The sequence below is a fragment of the Phyllostomus discolor genome, chromosome 3, assembly GCF_004126475.2.
Source record: "Phyllostomus discolor isolate MPI-MPIP mPhyDis1 chromosome 3, mPhyDis1.pri.v3, whole genome shotgun sequence".
NCBI lineage: Eukaryota > Metazoa > Chordata > Mammalia > Chiroptera > Phyllostomidae > Phyllostomus > Phyllostomus discolor.
Genome location: NC_040905.2, coordinates 152,711,574 through 152,730,473, shown reverse-complemented (window position 1 = coordinate 152,730,473; position 18,900 = coordinate 152,711,574). Strand labels below are relative to the sequence as shown.

At 41.6% G+C, this 18,900-nt stretch overlaps 1 protein-coding gene and 1 long non-coding RNA gene across 3 annotated transcripts in view; one reads left to right on the top strand and one right to left on the bottom strand.

Moving 5' to 3' along the window:
- TTC39B (tetratricopeptide repeat domain 39B) overlaps window positions 1–4,063 on the bottom strand; it is a 152,105-nt gene extending 148,042 nt beyond the window's left edge. The window contains exon 1 of one of the 2 annotated variants that reach the window (XM_028518736.2): window positions 3,791–4,063. In XM_028518736.2, the coding sequence (XP_028374537.1) occupies window positions 3,791–3,832 (42 nt within the window). In that variant the 5' untranslated portion in view covers window positions 3,833–4,063. The remainder of the gene's footprint in view (window positions 1–3,790) is intronic. The other variant, XM_028518753.2, reaches the window with a different exon arrangement.
- On the top strand, window positions 635–17,116 carry LOC118499662. Its single transcript, XR_004902171.1, has 3 exons — window positions 635–843; window positions 7,406–7,412; window positions 17,106–17,116. It is a non-coding gene; the product is annotated as an uncharacterized LOC118499662 (long non-coding RNA).
- The last annotated feature ends 1,784 nt before the right edge of the window (window positions 17,117–18,900 follow it).

The window sequence follows — 18,900 nt, the reverse complement described above, 5'->3', positions numbered from 1 at the left end:
GTTACTTTAATGAAATTAACTCTTCTTTCATATGAGAAAATAATTTTTAATTTAACTAGCTGCTAGATAATCATTCAGATATTGATGGTATTGTCTCTTTTTAGTACTTCCTGACATAATTATTGGTGGACTGAATAATTTTAATAGGATTAAATAATAAAATATAAACAAACTATTTTTTATTTAATTCTCAAATCCCAAATCACACAAAAGCATGGAGGGCCAAACATAAGCAAAAAAAGGAAGCTAACGGTAGCCCCTAAGTATGAGGAGGTCACCAAGAGAGATACAACTTCAAGATCAAGTAACTAATGGTCCCTCCAGCCATAGTCATTTATTTGCCATAGGTTCGTAGTGTTGACCTTACATAATTTCTGTATACCTTTCATGAACTTGCTGTCAAAGTTGCTTGTGTAATTCCCAAGAAAACCCAATGAGGTAAATCTACATGTTAAGAAATAAGATTGTGGCCCTAGGTAGTGTGGCTCAGTGGATTTAGTGCTGGCCTGCAAACCAAAGGGTCACTGATTTAATTCCCAGTCAGGGCACATGCCTGGGTTGCAGGCCAGGTCCCCAGTGGGGGGACACGTGAGAGGCAACTACACATTGATTTTCTCTCCCTCTCTTTCTCCCTCTCTTTCTTTCTGTCTGAAAGTAAAATAAATAAAATCTTCTTATAAAAAAGAAAGAAAGAAGATTTTGTTAACCAAGCTTTGAAGGACCGCACACCACTGTAAAATGTAAGATGTTTTTATCCCCCTTCAGAATCAATTTTTGCCACCCTTGAGATTGTAAGTCCTGACCTCTGTAGTCTGACATTTACCCTCCTGGAAAAAAACATCAGTTTAACATCATATCCCACAGCTACCATAAGAGCGCCTCTACTACCATCATCTCTTTGGTTACACTGAGAAAAAAGGGATCCCCATAGTATTAGCCCTTCTCCCAAAAAGGAGTCCTCCTCCTCTCCAAAAGCACAGACTTTCAGAGCTAGAAGAACACTTAGGGCTCATCCAGACACTCCTTCATATGAGGAAACTTAAAAGAGCCCTAACAGACTGAGAGACCTACTCAAAGTCACCAGTTATGGACAAGGTACCTGTCTGCTCAGTTCACTGTTGTGTCTCCAGGCTAGCACCAGGTCTGGCACATAAGATAGTCAGATGTTTGCACACATCATAAATGAATGACTAGGGAGCAAATTAGTGAAAGAGCTGAGAGCCCAGTTCACCTAATTCCTAGGCTACTACTTTTCCAGCTACACCCATTTACTTCCTTGGAATATAAAAATTAGCCACAAAGATTTCAAATTAAGTGTTTAAAAAACCTCCCAGCTGAAATAAGCTATTTTAGTTCCCACAACCAGTAAAGTTGAGGAGCAGTCTTTTTCACTCATGTGTAGAGCACTTCAGCCCACTGAAAGTTAGGGACTTTCTACAAATAAGGGTACCCAGTCTATAAGGGTACCCAGTCTAACTTGCTTACCCTGCCTTGAGCTCTTTTCTCAAGTTCTTATACATGTCATATCTCCCTATCCTGAGAACCCTGGAGAGCCAAAACTGTGACTTCTCTTTCTGAGGCACCTACCAAGTTTGAGCACAGAGCAGATGTTCAATAAATGTCATGAAACTTATACCAAAGGAAACAGTGCACCATGTCTTACAAACGTGGATTTGGCATGAACCAAAAATTATGTCTGTACTTGTACTTGGCTGATCTCTTAGGACCAGTATATAGCACCTAACATGTAACAGGCACCTAATAGTTATGAAATTTAAAAAGTGAATGGAAGACATGGCATAAAACAGAGGAATTATTAAGCAACATTTCTTCTGCTGTCATTCAATTATTCAATAAATTATGTATTCTCAAGTGTCTGTGTGCTAGGCACTCTGCTACTCTGAAACCCAACTTCCCCCACAGCGTTAGAGCCCTTCTCCCTAGCTAATCCATCCCAGTATGTCAGTTCATCTTGCAGGCAATGGCATAACTAGGGTGGCCATATGTATCAATATGCCCAGGACAGTCCCAGTTTACACCTATCGTCCAAGTGTTAATTATTAATGGTATCCCCTTTCTCTCTCAACAATACCCTGGTCTGGACAATTATATAGCCCTAAGTGTAGCAATTCTTTTTTTCAACAAGCAGACTAGGGATTCAAAATTTCACTCCACATTTAGTAGCTACTCCTGATCTTGACTCCTAATTTATAATATGGGCACAATACTGATTAAACTAAATGGTTATATGGAGAAGCAACTGGGGAGAAGGCTAGAACATCAGATTGAGGCCACACTGTACAGAGCCTTGCATGCCAGGTACATGGATACTTAATTCAATACACAACAGGGAGCCATCAAAACCTTGGCAACTAGAGTGAATGTATGGTCAAAGCACCATAAAAGTGTTACTACCTTGTTTTTACAAAAAAAAAGCTAAGGAATGAAAAACAGCTCATCTGTGACACACCAAAAAGACAGCCTAAAGCTATAAAGAAAGATCGTCACAGATGAAAACAGCAACAAATGTAATACTTCATCATTTGCTTTTACAGGTGGTTTAAAAGTTTCAACAATAAACAGATGCAGTTGAGCAAGCTCTAGTTCATTGGTCTGTGGTCTTGGTGCCTTCATTGAAAGACACAAGCTGTGAGGAAGGTTCTGGACCACCCGTTTTGCTCTCTTGTCTGTCAGTCCTGTAAAGGTTCGGTTTTTGTTTTATTTTCATTTTAAAAGCTATATTTAAAACATAGTGTTCATTGTCAGGAGTTTCCCGACACTGAAGAAATGGATGGGAATCTTAACACGCCTTCTCCAGATCTTCCACTATTGCATCATTTGAAACTAAGCCTCTCAGGCGGCGACTTGTAAAATTCAAGTCAGGTAAAATGGCAGCAGCGGCAGCAGCAGCAGCAGCTGTGGGTACTGCTGCTGCTGCCGCCGGACTAGACTTCAGACTCAAGAGAGCGTCTCTCCGGGGCTGCCAAGGGCTGAAAAGAAAAGCCTATAAATCAACAGGTCCGGCGCGCCCCGCCGAGGGTGCCTAGACTCCCGCGCGCCTGCCCGAGGAGGAAGTGGCTAATTGCTCATAAACAGATGAGACCACAGGATGCCGGCTCTTGGTGCGCCTTCTCTCAGTCTAGACCACCGACACTGAGAACCTGCTCGCGAAAGGCCCGGGCCCAGTGGACGGAGGGGACAGGACCGACACCCGGGAGGCGGCTGCTGCGGTTCCCTCGCGCTCTGGCCCCTCGGCAGCCGCTGCCCTGCCGGCCTGTACAGACACCCCTGGGGCTCCTTCCTCCCCTGGGTGTCCCCCTCCTCTCACAGACTGTAAGCCTTTCTGTCCTGACGCCTGGAAAGTAGCAGAGAAGGTGAGGCTCCCAGCTCAGGACTCGACTATAAAAGCGCCGGACAGCGGTGTCGGGACTTCGGGATCAGACCTCCAAAAGCCTCCCGTCCGAACGGCTCCGAACAGCTAAGTGTTGCGAGCCCCGCGCTACCGCGCCCTCGCACCCATCCCGCCGACCGGACGTAGTGTCCTCCATCCCCACAACTCCACGGAGCTGGCGCCCCGAACCTCGGAGCCGCCTCCGCTCCGAGAGCCGCGCAGACCCTCCTCACTCTCGCGCGCGAAAAGACCTCCCAAGGACGGGTACACCCACCCGCAGCCCTGGTGTCTCCCTCCCGGCGAGAGGCTTCACGTCCCAAACTGGGACCAAGGGGGCGGGACCTTGGCCATCCCCGCCGGGCTCCAGGGGAAGTGCCCGCTCTCCCCACTGTCCAGTACCTCGTCCGCTTCCAGCTCTGCTCCGTTGCCTACGAGCGCCATGTTCCTCCTCCGCTCGCCGCTACCCAAAAATCAAGCAGGGAGCTTAAACCCAATCTCGTTTCTCCGTTCCGGGCTCAGACCAGAGCCGGTGTAGGCGGAAGGGGGAGGCCCCGCCCTCCCGCCGGATCCCGGGCGGGGCCTGAGCGCCGCTGGGAAAGCGTTCTCCCCGCCCTTGGCGCCCGCAGACCGGCGGAGCATCCATTTCCCGAAGGGGCGCGGGTGGCCCTCCTTGCCATAAGCTCCGCCCACACAGGCCTCGCCCCGCCCTCCCACGAGGTCCAGGCTGGTTCAGCCAATCAGGTTCCTGCAAGGAGTCTTTGCCCTCGGCCGGCCTCAGCCTGGGACCCCCACGTAGGCGGGGTCCTCAAGTGGGCGGGGGTCACTTCGCACCGAGGACTTCCAGGTTGGCCCACAGTGCTTAAGTACCTGAAGGTACAGGCTTCCACCACTCTGCAGAGGGTTGTTGATCGCCCTGAGCGAAGAGTGACCGGTCGACAAGGCCAAGGTCAAAGCCACGCTACCCCGAGGCCTAAGGAGCGTCCACCTTGTCCTTGGGCTGAGGCCAGTCTTCCCTCTCAGGTGGACACTGCGTCTCACAAATGGTGTGGCCAGAGTGTTTCCTGTCATTGTCACAAACCACCTAGAGGCTTTTGTCATACCACCTTGTCCAAACACTAACAAGGTCAGTCAGGGGCATCATCTTCAGACACATGGACGCTGTGTTTGCTTCTATGTATGTTTGAAAACTGGAAGAAAAACCAAGGCATGTATTTATACTACTTAGTGCTTCTCTACCTTTTCCTCCAGCATCCCGCATTGACTCCTTTTTAGCTCCAAAACATGTGTATTATTTGTGCTTAAACTATAAGCTGTATGAGCGTAGGGATCCCGTTACTTCAAAGCTGTACACACAGCACCTAGAACAGTGCCCTGTATGTAGTAGGTGCTCAACAAATATTCGTTGCCTGAGTTTAGAAATTGTTTCTTGCTTCTAACATAAAATAATCCAACTATCCAACTGGTAGATTAAAAGGTATATTTTGGGGGGTGGGGGTATTACCTTTATTTTATATACCATAAAATTAACCAAGTTTAAGTATATATTTGGATGACATGTTTACAAAACATCATCCCAGTCATAATCTAGAAAACTCCAAAATTTCCCTTTGCCTCTTTGCTATCAATTTCCTACGCCCTGTCCCTGGCCTCTGGCAACCACTGATCTGCCTTCTACCACCATCATTTGCCTTTTCTAGAATTTCTCATATAAGTAAAATCATAGGGTCTGTGGTCTTTGTCTGCTCATAAAAGACTAATGGTCATCAAGTGATAATTATAAAAATAGCTAATAGCTATTGCATACTTTCTATGTGCCAGAACTATGCTAAGCCCCTTGCATATGTTGTATTATCTCATTTATCCTTCATAACCCTATGAAGTAGGTACTGTCAACTTACAGGTGAGTAAACTGAGGCTCAGCAAATTTAAGTAACTTGCTTGAGTTCAAACAGATATTAAGCAAGTAGAGATGCCAGAATCTTAACTTCAGCAGTCTGACTCAAGGGTGTGGCTGGCAACCACTGTACTGCACTTCCTCCAGGCACCCTCCTTTTCTTCCCCCCTGCTTCAACAGAGCAACTGCCTGCACATGTCTGTTACACACATTTCCAGTGAGTCATCTTTCCATCCTTTACACTTGATCTAGAATTTAATGAGTCACTGTGTACCTTTATACTAGAAAAATAAAATCGTCCCTACCCAATAAACAACCTGAAAATATGGGTTAGATTGTAGTAATGGTTGCACAACTCCATGAATTTACTACAAATCATTAACTGTATACTTATAATAGGTGAATTTTATGGTCATGTATATTATATCTCAATAAAGTCTTTTTAAAAACCGGTTAACACACCTTCTGGGTTTCCTTAGAATCAGATATATGGAGCTAGAAGGGACCTAGAGATCATTTAATTCCACTACCCCTGAAAGTTTCCACTCCTCCCCACAGCCTCTCCTGTTTATACTTCACTTCTGAGGCCAAATTTCCTGTCTGGGTCCAGATTCTACTCTCTATTACTTATGCAGGATTCCATTTTATAAAATTCATTCATTCTTAAATTAATATCACATCTTTTTTATATGAAACCATCTCATTGGTGACTTCTGCCCCCCCATATGCTCTGTTAATTGCCTTTCTTATGAATTTCAAGTCTTCAAGTTTTGAAGAGATACAGAAGAGCTTGGTTCTAATTACTGTCATGCATATGTTATAAAGAGAATGAAGCCTAACTTTTCAAAAATCTGTTCTTATAGATGAAGTTTGGTGTGTTATTTCTTTTAATACTAGGGATCAAATCTGAAGCCCTGTATGTTTCAAACTCACATCACTAGATGAGCAACACTCATATTTCTGAGGAATCCAATTATAAACACTGAATGAATAAATGTGTTCTAGTCTACTTAAATTTGCTTTGCTCCTGGCAAATCCCAACTTTCTGTTCCTGCACATGTTTGATTTTACAGGATCATGAATCACAAATGTAAAACAGCTTTTTTCAAAGAAAATTAGGATGGATTCATTTTTATAATAGAATTGCCCTTGCCACTTTGCTGATAACAAACATCATAGATTACTCAGATATTCCATCTCCCAAAAGTAACTAGCATAGGGATTAAGCAAGAGTAGTTAGTATCTGGGTTTTTTTACTTCCAAATAAATCTAATATTACAGAAATCTAATCTTTAATATTCTTGAACATGTTATGAATACAAGGTTTTTGTTGATACCTGATTTAAATAAGAATTGCATTTTTATCATTTGTGTAGTGGAGAGAGAATGGTTTTGCATTTAGAAATGAAAATTTTCAGATGTTCATATCCATAAAATAAGTGCTCATTGTAAATCATGCATTTGTCAATGGCTTTGTCTCATATTCCTGTCTTAACTCATCAAATAACTTCCCCTTCTAAAATAGCTCCTCCTTCTCAATCCCATGCTCATGTCTTCCTGCTGCCTTCGTAGCACTTACAACTATCTGACACTGTTTTGTTCATTTGCTTGTTCATGGTCTGGCTCCCTCAACAACACCCTACCCCTGCATACACACACACTCTCTAATGTAGGCTCCATGAGGAAGGAGCCTTGTGTTTTGTGTTTACAGCAAAACCACAGTGCCCAATACATAATGGATATTTAATAAATGGATATTGAGTACATGAATAAAATTATTTAAAAAGTTCATAATATACAGAGCATTTTGTTTAGACCTTGGAATGCCAATACTTTAGCATAATGTTTTTTTTTAATGTAGAAAACTAGCTTTAGCCAAATGCCTTGGTTGATTAGAGCATCATCCCATAAACCAAAAGGTTGTGATTTTGATTCCTAGTCAGGGCACACACCTAGGCTGTGGGTTCAGTCCCCAGTAAGGGCCTCTATGGAAGGCAAGGGATTAATCACTCTGTCTCTCTCTCCCTCTCTCCTTCTCTCTCCCTCTTGCTCTCTTTCCCTTCCTCTCTCTCTAAAATCAATAGACATATCCTTGGGTGAAGATTTGTTTTAAAATGTAGAAAACCAGTAATAATGAGGGAGATTAAACAATACAGATTACATAAAGTCTAAAAAGTAAATACTATTTTTTAGGGTACTGTGGCAGGTATGATGACTAATGCCTGCTCATTTTTGCACAGTTATACAAAGAGCTAAGCACTTAAAAGTCCCTCAATGACCTGGTGGTGATTAATTCATATCCCCAGGAGAGATTTAAATGCTAGGGGGAAAAAATTCATCATTTAGTGGAGGCTGAAATCCTCCCTTAAGAATATCCCTGTTTTAGGCATTTGGAGCTGAGTAAACATTTATTTAGTTTATCAGTTCTTCGTTCACTTTGTTTCAAATATAGGTATATAATCTTTTCAATCACCTTACAACTTATTTTTACTATACTCTTTAACTTAGATTAACCTCATTTTTATAGATGAGGAAAGTGAGACCCAGAGAAATGAAAAGCAAAGCGAAGACTAACTTTGACAATATGAGACTTCAGAGTATAGTGTTGAAGATTTAAAAACAAGAATAAATTAGCAATCTATAGTAGAGGCTGCTCATTGCCATATGCTGTTTATTTGCTTTTTGCTCCATTAGTTAAAGAACCTAGGTTTATATCCAGCAGCATGGTACCCACCTAAAAGATTACATTTTCAAGGACTCCTTTACAACTAAGAAGACCAACATAACTTCTGGCCAATGAAATGTTTGACTTGCAAGAAGGCTATTTAAAAGAAAATGATTCAACAGAGGTGTGTGCTCTTTTGCCCTTCTGCCTCTCCTCCTTCCCACAGCCTGGAACAGACGTGATGGTTGGAGCTCCTGACACCCTACTGGGCCATGAAGTAATACCTTGAGAACAGAATCCATAAATTAGAATATCGGAACAAAAAGACAGAAGGAATCTGGATTCCTGATAACTGTGGAGCTACCCCACAAGTACACGACTACCAACCTCAGGTGTCTATTACATGAATGGTAAATCAATTACTATCTTTGTTTAAGTCACTGTTGTACTGAGATTTCAGTTACACACAAACAAGCCTAAATCTAAGTGTATGCATGTGTAATTAAGTGTGTTAGATGTTCTGGGTTCCCATATACCTTCCCCACTCATCCAGCCAAAGCATTTAGAACTGGTCAGTGTTGGTTTGGAGTAGCTGACTTAGAGCAGTTTTGCAGTTCTTGTATAACTCCTCTTCTGAGGGCACTTCCCCCAAGTCCTCCTTCTCTGGGTTCTGTTGTACCTTCTTTTCTGGCATGTTTCCCCTCACATTGCTAGATCTTTTATTGTTCTGCAAGTCCAAACAGTCTCCACGTTCTGAAGAGTACTAGCATCTTTTTTAAAATGATATTTTCATTGTATTTCATGAATATTTTCAGTAAACCAGTAATTAATTTTGACCACCTTCAGCAATTCTATTCTCATAGCCTCTTTTTGGCCTAGTATTTACAACACTTCTGATTGGGCACTTTGGGTTTATCTCAGGCAGCCCCTATACTCACCTAAAGAAGGAGTCACAGATGCAAACTTTCTCCCTAAAACTTACACATAGGAATATCTATATTGTAAAACCAGTTTGGGCACTATAATGATTAGTTCTAAATGTCTCTAAAGTGTCTCTAAAGTGTCTCTAAAGCAATGGTTCTCAAACTTGAGCTTGCATCAGAATCACCTCCAGAGGTTGCTAAAACAGATTGCTGGCCCTATCCCCCGGAGTTTCTGATTAGATAGGAGAGACCTGCTTATTGCCATGGCTGCTGCTGCTAATTCAAGAACCATGCTTTTGCCAACCACTGCTCTAGGCCGTGTTAAGTAACCTGAGTTCCTGCAGCACAAGCAGCCTACCTGCCAGATAGAGCCTACTAACTAAGAGTTCAGGATGCAAAACTACAAAAGTGCTCTTGGCTTGCGACTTGGCACATAAGGTCTAACATTAACATCCCACCTAAATGGAAATCTGTGACTGTTTACTCCCTGATTTTCTTCCAATAATAATCTAAGTGGTAAGAATATATCTTTATTTTTATGTGACTCAATAAAATAACTTACATTTTATTTTCAATAATTTTTATTTCCATCCAGTTGACAGATGTAAAAAAAAAAAAAAGTAGTTCCTCACTGCTCCAAGTGAGCCTGACTCTGGCATGGACACTGGACTTCCAGTAATAGCTTCATCTCGTAGCTCCTGGAGACTTGGATTTCAATGCTTTCAGCTATTTTTGTGTGTGTGCATGTCAAACATAGAATGGGGGCTTAAAATATATAGCTGTCTATATCTGTAAGACTACAATCCTGGGATTTTAATAGCTGAACTGAGGAAAGCTCTCCTTGACTTATTGTTATGGCCCAGACTGGGGTGTGGTGACTAGAAGAAGCCTAGTAGAAGACTTTACATGTTCCCAAATTACTGGTATCTCAAGGGATTTCCTGAAAAAATGTCATACTAGCTAACATGTTAGGGAGGAAAAAGACGCTTAAGGCGAAATAATTTCTGCTATTCTATCTACTTTATACTAACTATATTCTGTCCCCTCTTTCTGATGTCTCCGGCTGACTTGGAATTCCCCACTGGTTTCTCAACAGAAAGCCTATCTGGAAATACATCTAAACATTGAAAAGTAGGCTGCAGGGTGATGGCCCTCAGGTGCCATCTGGGTGCCTCTGACCCAGTTATGCTTCGTGTCAGAGGCAGCACAGTACGCTCGCTGCATGTCTGAACTGCTGAATTGTCTCCTAAGCACTTTCACAACAACCCCATGAGCTACGAAGGGTTTAGAACTTACAGAGGAGAAGACCGAGGTTCCGAGATATTAAATAATTTGCCAACGTCATTACTCAGTGGAGATAAACCACATGTTAAGGCCCTTTTCTGAAAGGTCTTTTATAAAGGATATAACCACAGCTTGGATGATTTTTTTTAAAGAGATTAGGAAAGGCTTAAGTACCCTAAATCTGCCTCAGTACAACAAACATACCCCAGAAACTTGAGAGCTCCCCTACTACTTACCCTCCTCTTACCCCACTGGCTGTTCATTTTGGCATTATCAGGCAATTCCAAGTCCTTTGGAAACATAGTGTTTGGTGAAGTCAAAATGTATTTTCCTGGCACTATTCATGCACAAGGGATTTATAAAAATCATGGATGTCAAACTGAAGAATGTGAAATAAGTACAGAGAAGGCCCAACTGCAGGTAATAACTCTCAACAACAACCAAAAAACCTACCTGAAGGAACTAAGAAGAGACCCAAAGAAGGTAGATTCCGAAGGCAGTTGGGGTCCCCAGAGAGAGAAGTACTCTGACTTTGTTCTGTTCGATGGCATCAGTCTGTGCAGTCTACTTCATTGAAAGAACCCAAGGCCAGAGAAAAAGGCAACCACAGCAGCTGGAAGTTGAGAAGAGATATCCAGAAAAAGGAAGGGGTAGAAGGGCTTCAACTTCTATGGGTGTAAACTCTCACCCGTAAACTCTGACTGACCCTAATACATGCCCACGTGAGGCTGACTCAGATCAGCCCAGCCAGCACTGAAAGAGCCCAGCTGAAATCTCAGCAGTCACTCACACAGAGGACGGTGTTTGCTGTTTGTATTCAGCCAAATTAATTGATTAAAAAATAATAATAATTCAATACTCTTCAGAAAATCTAAAAAAATCTAACTCAAACACTGGCATATCTAACTCCAAAAACAGTTTTCCTAGCTGTAGTACTTTACTTCCTTACACATTTTTTTAAGTAATTTCTTTTCAAGCATTGTAGGTGAGAATGAGAAAATCACAACATTTTTCTTGAAAAGTTTGGCAACAAGGATCAAGTGTTTAAAACTTTACACAACTTTTGATCAAGTAAGTCTTCCCTAGGATCTTATCTTTATTTTTTAAGTATATTTTATTGACTATGCTATTACAGTTGTCCCAATTTCTTCTCCCATTGTACCTTCTGCCCAGTAGCTCCTTCCCTCCAGTAATCCCCTCCTTAGTTCATGTTCATGGGTTGTGCATATAAGTTCTTTGGCTTCTCCATTTCCCATACTATTCTTAACATCCTCATGTCTATTTTGTATATACCAATTATGCTTCTTATTCCCTGTACCTTTTCCACCATTCTCCCTCTTCCTTTGCCCCACTAATAACCCTCCACATGATGTCCATTTCTATGATTCTGTTCCTGTTCTAGTTGTTTGCTTAGTTTGTTTTTGTTTTTATTTATTTAGATTCAGCTGTCAATAGTTGTGAGTTTGTTGTCATTTTAATGTTCATAGTTTTGATCTTCTTTTTCTTAAAAAATCCCTTTAACATTTCCTATAATAAGGGCTTGATGATGACGAACTCCTTTCACTTGACCTTGTCTGGAAAACACTTTATCTGCCATTCCATTTTAAATGATAGCTTTGCTGGGTAGGGCAACCTTGGATGTAGGTCCTTGCCTTTCATGACTTGGAATACTTCTTTCCAGCCCCTTCTTGCTTGCAAGGTTTCTTTTGAGAAATCAGCTGATACTTTTATGGGAACTCCTTCATAGCTAACACTCTGCTTTTCTCTTGCTGCTTTTAAGACTCTCTCCTTATCTTTAATCTTGGGCAATGTAATTGTGATGTGCTTTGGTATGTGCTTCCTTGGGTCCAGCTTTTTTGGGACTCTCTGAGTTTTCTGAACTTCCTGAAAGTCTATTTCCTTTGCCACATTAGGGAAGTTCTCCTTCATTGTGTTTTAAAATAAGTTTTCAATTTCTTGCTCTTTCTCTTCTCCTTCTGGCAGCCCTGTAATTCATATGTTGGCATGTTTGGAGATGTCCTAGAGTCTTCTTATTCTCTCCACATTTTTTAGAATATATTTTATTGATTATGCTATTACAGTTGTCCCATTTTCCCCTCTTCACTCCCCTCCACCCTGAACCCCCTCTCCCACCCACATCCCTCCCCTTTAGTTCATGCCCATGTGTCATACATATAAGTTTTTTAGCTTCTACATTTCCCATGCTATCCTTACCTTCTCCCTGTCTATTTTCTACCTACCATCTATGCTACTTATTCTCTGTACCTTTTCCTCCTCTCTCCTCCTCCCACTCTCCTGTTGATAACCCTCCATGTAATCTCCATTTCTGTGGTTCTGTTCCTCTTCTAGTTGTTTTCTTAGTTTATTTTTATTTTTGTTTTAGGTGTGGTTATTAATAATTGTGAGTTTGCCATCCTTTTACTATACATGTTTTCTATCTTCTTTTTCTTAGCTAAGCCCCTTTAATAGTTCATATAATAGGGGCTTGGTGATGAAGAATTCCTTTCACTTGACCTTATCTGAGATGCACTTTATCTGCCCTTCCATTCTAAATGAAAGCTTTGCTGGATAGAGCAATCTGGGGTGCAGGTCCTTGCCTTTCATAACTTGGAATACTTCTTTCCAGCCCCTTCTTGCCTGCAAGGTTCTTTTGAGAAATCAGCTGATAGTCTTATGGGAACTCCTTTGTAGGTAACTGTCTCCTTATCTCTTGCTGCTTCTAGGATTCTCTCCTTATCTTTAATCTTGGGTAATGTAATTATGATGTGCCTTGGTGTGTTCTTTCTTGGGTTCAACTTCTTTGGGACTCCGAACTTCCTGGACTTCCTAGAAGTCTATTTCCTTTGCCAGAATGGGGAAGTTCTCCTTTATTATTTGTTCAAATAACTTTTCCATTTGTTACTCTTCCTCTTCCCCTTCTGGTGCCCCTATAATTCGGATGTTGGAATATTTACAGATGTCCTGGAGGTTCCTAAGCCTCTCCTCATTTTTTTGAATTCTTATTTCTCGATTCTTTTCTGTTGGGTTGTTTCTTTCTTCCTTCTGGTCCACTACATTGATCTGAGTTCCAGTTTCCTTACCATCACTATTGGTTCCCTGTGAATTTTCCTTCATTTCACTTAATGTAGCCTTCATTTTTTTCATCTAATTTGCGACCAAATTCAACCAATTCTGTGAGCATCCTGATCACCAGTGTTTTGAACTGTGCGTCTGATAGGTTGGCTACCTCTTCATCGCTTAGCTGTATTTTTTCTGAAGCTTTGAGCTGTTCTTTCTTTTGGGCCATTTTTTTTTGGTCTCAGCACTCTGGTTACATAGTGAGGGGCAGAGCCTTAGGTGTTCACCAAGGTGGAGCAACCCATTTGCTGGGTTGTGATGCTTCATTGGGGGGTGGGGGGAAACAATGGTGCTTGCTCCACTCTCTGCCAAATTTCAGTCACTTCCCACAAGCAAACTGGGCCTTTCCGGTGCTGATTCCTGTGTGAGTGGGCTTGTGTACCTTCTAGGACCCTGTCAGCCTCTCCAACAAACTGTCCTATGAGGCTGGGAGTTTCTCCTAGCACCTCAACCCCCACATGTGTTTTCAATCAGTGTTTTGAGGCTTTATTTCCCCGCACTGGAGCCCTGGGTTGCGCGGTCTGTCTCAGTCCACAGTTTCACCTGCTTTATCTGCTTGTGAATGTGGAACCACCCGGTCCAACAGCCGCCTTGCATGCCAACACTCCTACACAATCCACCACCTCGCTGGCTCTACCAGCTGCTGCCTTGTGTGCCCAGGATCCACCAGCCACTGCTTTGCAGCAACCCCTTTCTGCCCAGCTGCCAGACTCCACCCCTTCTACCAGTCTAGATGAATGTTTTTTCTTTAACTCCTTGGTTGTCAGACTTCCATACAGTTCAATTTCTGTCAGTACTTGTTGTTTCTTATTTCTAAATTGTTGTTGTCCTTATTTTGGTTGTGCAAAGAGGCACAGTGTGTCTACCTACACCTCCATCTTGGCCAGAAGTCTCTCTCGTCATCTTTTTTTTTTGAATTCTTATTTCTTCATTCCGTACTGGTTGACAGTTTATTTCTTCCTTATGTTCCAATTCATTGATTTGAACCCTGCTTCCTTCCCTTCACTGATAGTTCCCTGTGGATTTTTCTTCATTTCACTTAGTGTAGCCTTCATTTCTTCCCTTATGCATATGCTCTACTCAATAAGATTTCTGAGCATCCTTATCACCAGTGTTTTAAACTCTGCATCTGGTATGTTGGCTATCTCCATTTCGCGTAGTTCTTTTTCTGTGGTTTTGATCTGTTCCTTCATTTGGGCCATATTTCTTTGTCTCCTCAATTTGGGAGCCTCCCTATGTTTGTTTCTGTGTATTAGGCAGAGCTGCTTTGACACCCTGTCTTGGTGCACCTATCATTGTAAGAGGTGGAGCCTTAGGTGTTCACCAGGGAAGGGCAACCTGCTTTGCAGCTTCATGGTGCTATATGTGGGGGCAGGGCTGGAGAGGGAACAATGCCACTTGCTCAGCTCTTGCCCATTTCCAGTCACTTCCACCACTTTCCCCACTTCCCATATGTAGCTGGCACCCTTCTGACTGCTGCCTTAGTGCTGATTCCCACAGTGGGTGCATTTGTGTACATTCTTGGACAGTGCAGGTCCTTCAAACAGACTCTCCTGAGAGACCTGCAGTTTCTTCCTCTGCCCCAGTCCCCACGGATTTTACAGCCAGAAGCCATGAGGCTTTATTTTCCTGGTGCTGGAACCCTGGGCTGCACAGTCTGGCCTAGGGCTGGGACCACTTGCTCCTCAGGTGTCCCTTCTGATTTTTATCTGCCACACACAAAAGTGGAACTGCCTGTTCCTCTGGCCACCTTGGCCACTGCCTCATTGCCACCACCTCACCACTGCCACCGTTTCCTCTCTGCCCCAGCTTTTTGTCTCCACCCCTCCCACCCATCTGGATGACTCTCTCTTCTTTAAATCCTTGGTTGTCAGACTTCCATAAGTTCGATTTTCTGGCAGTTCTGGTAATTCCTTCTTTTGAGGTGAGCTGTGATCCTTCTTATGGTTGTGTGAGGAGGTGAAGCTTGTCTACCTATGCCTCCATCTTGGCTAGAAGTCCCTAGGATCTTATCTTTAAAGATTAGCAGAACAGCATGCAAAGATGTATGTGCAAACTTTTTAACTGGAGCACTGTTTTTAATTTTTTTAATTGTGTATTAACTATCCAATAGGCAAAGATCCAAAAGTTTGATGTAACACTGTATTGGAAATAATTTTTTACAAAAATAACAACACTATTTTCTGAGTGGTAGGATTTATAGCTTTTGTTATTTCTCCATGCATTTCTCTGTTGTTTACATTATTTTACAATGAACTTCTATCACTTTTAAAATTAGAAAAAATAATAATACAATTTACTCTCATTACACATAGTAGTTATACTCTATAAAGTTGCCACAAACACTGAAGTAGAAAATGGGAGAAATAAAGGGTTAGTTTCCTTCAGGCTTCTGGTCACATTTTTTTGTCAATTTATCAATGCATAACCTTGTCTTACATGTGTTTTATTTAAAGATATATTTTTATTTAATATATAGTCAACTCATTAACCCTGAATTCACAACAGCACAGTACTCATGCCCAAACAAAGCTTACCTATACAGGTATTTTATTCTGTAAGGCACATCACAGCCTTCTTGTACTTAGGAACTAGACAGCACTTCTACGCTGTGTTTGGAGGCCATTTCAAGCAGTAAATTCACCAACAAAAAGCACATAAATGTGGAACACATGGAACTAAATAAACTACAAAAAGGACACTGGTTTACATCATAAAAGTCAAACAAGAAGGCAGAGCATCACCTTGTTGGACCTCAGCTGCGAACGTAAGTGTCACATGACTCAGATTTTCCACCACATTGCACACCATGATTTAGAACATGTAACATTAAAATTCTAAAATTGTAATTTTAGAATGTCAGAAAGTTAAAAACATGACTCTAATACAAATGTATCATGGACACATGCTGAAAATATATTTAATTCATTAATAAGGGAACCAGCAAAATAGTGATGTTGGCTGAAAGAAGCATAGGAGAGATCATGAAAGCCACAAGTATTGATTGGGGGATTACAATACATTTTAGCAAGTAGTTAAATTCAAAATACCAAATCCATAAATAATGAGCACTAACTAGATCACTATTTTCACTAACTGGAACTGTAATACAAAAACTTTTTTTCAACCACGCATGTAAATGTTGCCTAGGGATGATTTCTAATTCATCCCTAGATACCCAAAAGCTACCTAAGTACCTATGGTACGTGCCTAAGAAATCTCCTTTGTCACTGTCACCCACTTCTCTGAACAACAAACTTCAGAGCATACAAAGATTTGTCCTCAATTCTGTAACAAAGTTCTGCTGCTTGGAGATCACAGGTAGAAGCATGAGCCACTAAAGGGGACATGTTACTGTTTTTAGGCACCAAGCATCTAAAACTCTGATTGTATTCAGAGAACTCCCACCTATAAGGCAAAGTTTACCTCTCGTTTGAAAAGCTAAAATGTCAGACTTGCTTCCTCTGCCTCCTTTGTAGTTTGCTACATGGGAACTACATGCCAGGATACAAACTATGACCTGGGTTCCAGCAATGAATTCAAAGCTTTCAGACATACTCCCATGACTCACCATGCCCATGTGTAGTAAGCTTCTAAAATTTGTCAAAGCTTTGGGACTTTGGACTAGTTTTACATTATTGGCAAAATGTTACCAAATGTAAAATCCAAACAATATACATGGTTCTCTTTCCTGTCCTATTATTGGGCTGTGCATGTGTGTCTGTGCACATGAATGTGCATGTTTATATTTTCTTTTGGGTTTTTTTGCCTCATGTATCAAAGCCTTGGAGACTTGCTGTCTTCCAAGATGGGATGAAGCTCCTGTACCAGCCACTTTACCTTCCACATCTCTTTTCCCAATCAGCCATGCCTTTGGAGAGTCTCTGGCTTCAGCAACTTGAGTGAAGCAGTAAAAGGCACAAAGCGATGCGTGAAGAGAATCAGTGCTTGCAGATTTAATCTACGTGTTACTGTGATGGGGGCCTCCGGAGAAACTGAAATGGACAGAGATTTTTGGCTCCTCCACAGTTTTTTAAAGGTAGCAGGATTTATTGAACAACCATCTCCTCCACCAGGTTGTGAGGGATTTGAGGACTTGGACTGAAAGTTATTGATGTCTGTCTTTGCAGCACCCAGCAGTGTGAGAGACTACAGGATAACGGACTCTGACTCCAAGTTGTGCAAACTGAGTAGAAACATAAAACTGGCATATGACTAACCAAAATACAACACAGGGCGTTTGGACAAGAGGGCTTTGGTATGTCAAAGAAGGAAGTAATTTCATCCAGCTGAATGAACAAGAAATCTTTACTACGGAAGTAGCAGTAAGAGAAGAAGAGGGTGGGGTGGAGCTGGGGTCAAGAAATGGCAGGCAGAGAAACTACAATAAAAGAAAACCAAAAAAAGTGACTTTTTTGTTTTTGTCTTAATCATCAGAAAAGGAGAGAACATTCTTTGTTTGGAAAAACACTTTGGTAAGCTACTAGAATAAGGGTGAGAACTTCAAGTTCATGGGTGACTACATGGCCCAAGCAAACATCATGACCCCTACATTGTACTGGGTGAGACAAGGGGGGAAATCTGACACATAGCTAAGTTAGGGGACCCACCCATATTACACTGGAATACACTACACATTTTGGGAAATGGCAAGGAGTTGAAAGAGGATGCAATTCAGATATTGTCTAGGTGTGTCAGGAAAAACAGCCTAATAATATAAGCTGGGTCTATATTATAAAGTGCAAAATGCTATAATATAAAATTTGGAGGGTTTTTTATACTAATATCCTCAGACCATGGCTCTTTTCCTTAATGTTCCCACTTTCCACTCTTTTTTTTTAAGTTATATCCTATATACACTTTACCCAGTTACCCTCAATGGTAATATTTTGCAAAACTGGTACAATTCAATGATATTTGGATTGTCCCAGTTTCATTTACTTGTATGTATCTATGTATTTTGTTTGTTACAATGTTATCACATGTGTGGGCTTGTGGATCCATCACCACAGTCAAGACATGGAAAAGCTCCAACACCACAAGGAGACCTCATGTTCTTTTTATAACTATACCACCTCCCTGCCGTGCCACACAGCCCTGACCCTCCCTCCTCTGTAACCCTGAGCAACCTGGTAATCTACCCTCCATTTCTAAAATCTTCTCATTTCAAAAATATTACATAAGTGAGATTGTACAGTATGTAATTTTGGACAATTGGCTCTTTTCACACGATATAATTTCCTCATGATTCACCCAAGTCCTCACATGTATCAATCCACTGTTCAGTTGCTGTTAAACAATACTCCAGGGAATATGCACACCACCATTCATCTGAAGGATGTCTGGGTTGTTTCCAGTTCTGGCCATCACAGATGAGGTTACTCTGAACATCTGTGTACACGTTTTCTGTGAACATAAGTTATCATTTATCTGGGTTAAATGCCAAAGAATACAATAGCTGAGTCATGTATCAATGGTAAGTGGATGTTTAGTTTTAGAAGAAATGACAGCTGTGTCACTTTATGTTTCCATAGCAATGTGGGAGGGATCCACTGTCTCCATGCCCTCACCAACATCTGAGTGACCCTATTTTTTAGTTTAGCTATTCTGACAGATATATAGTCAT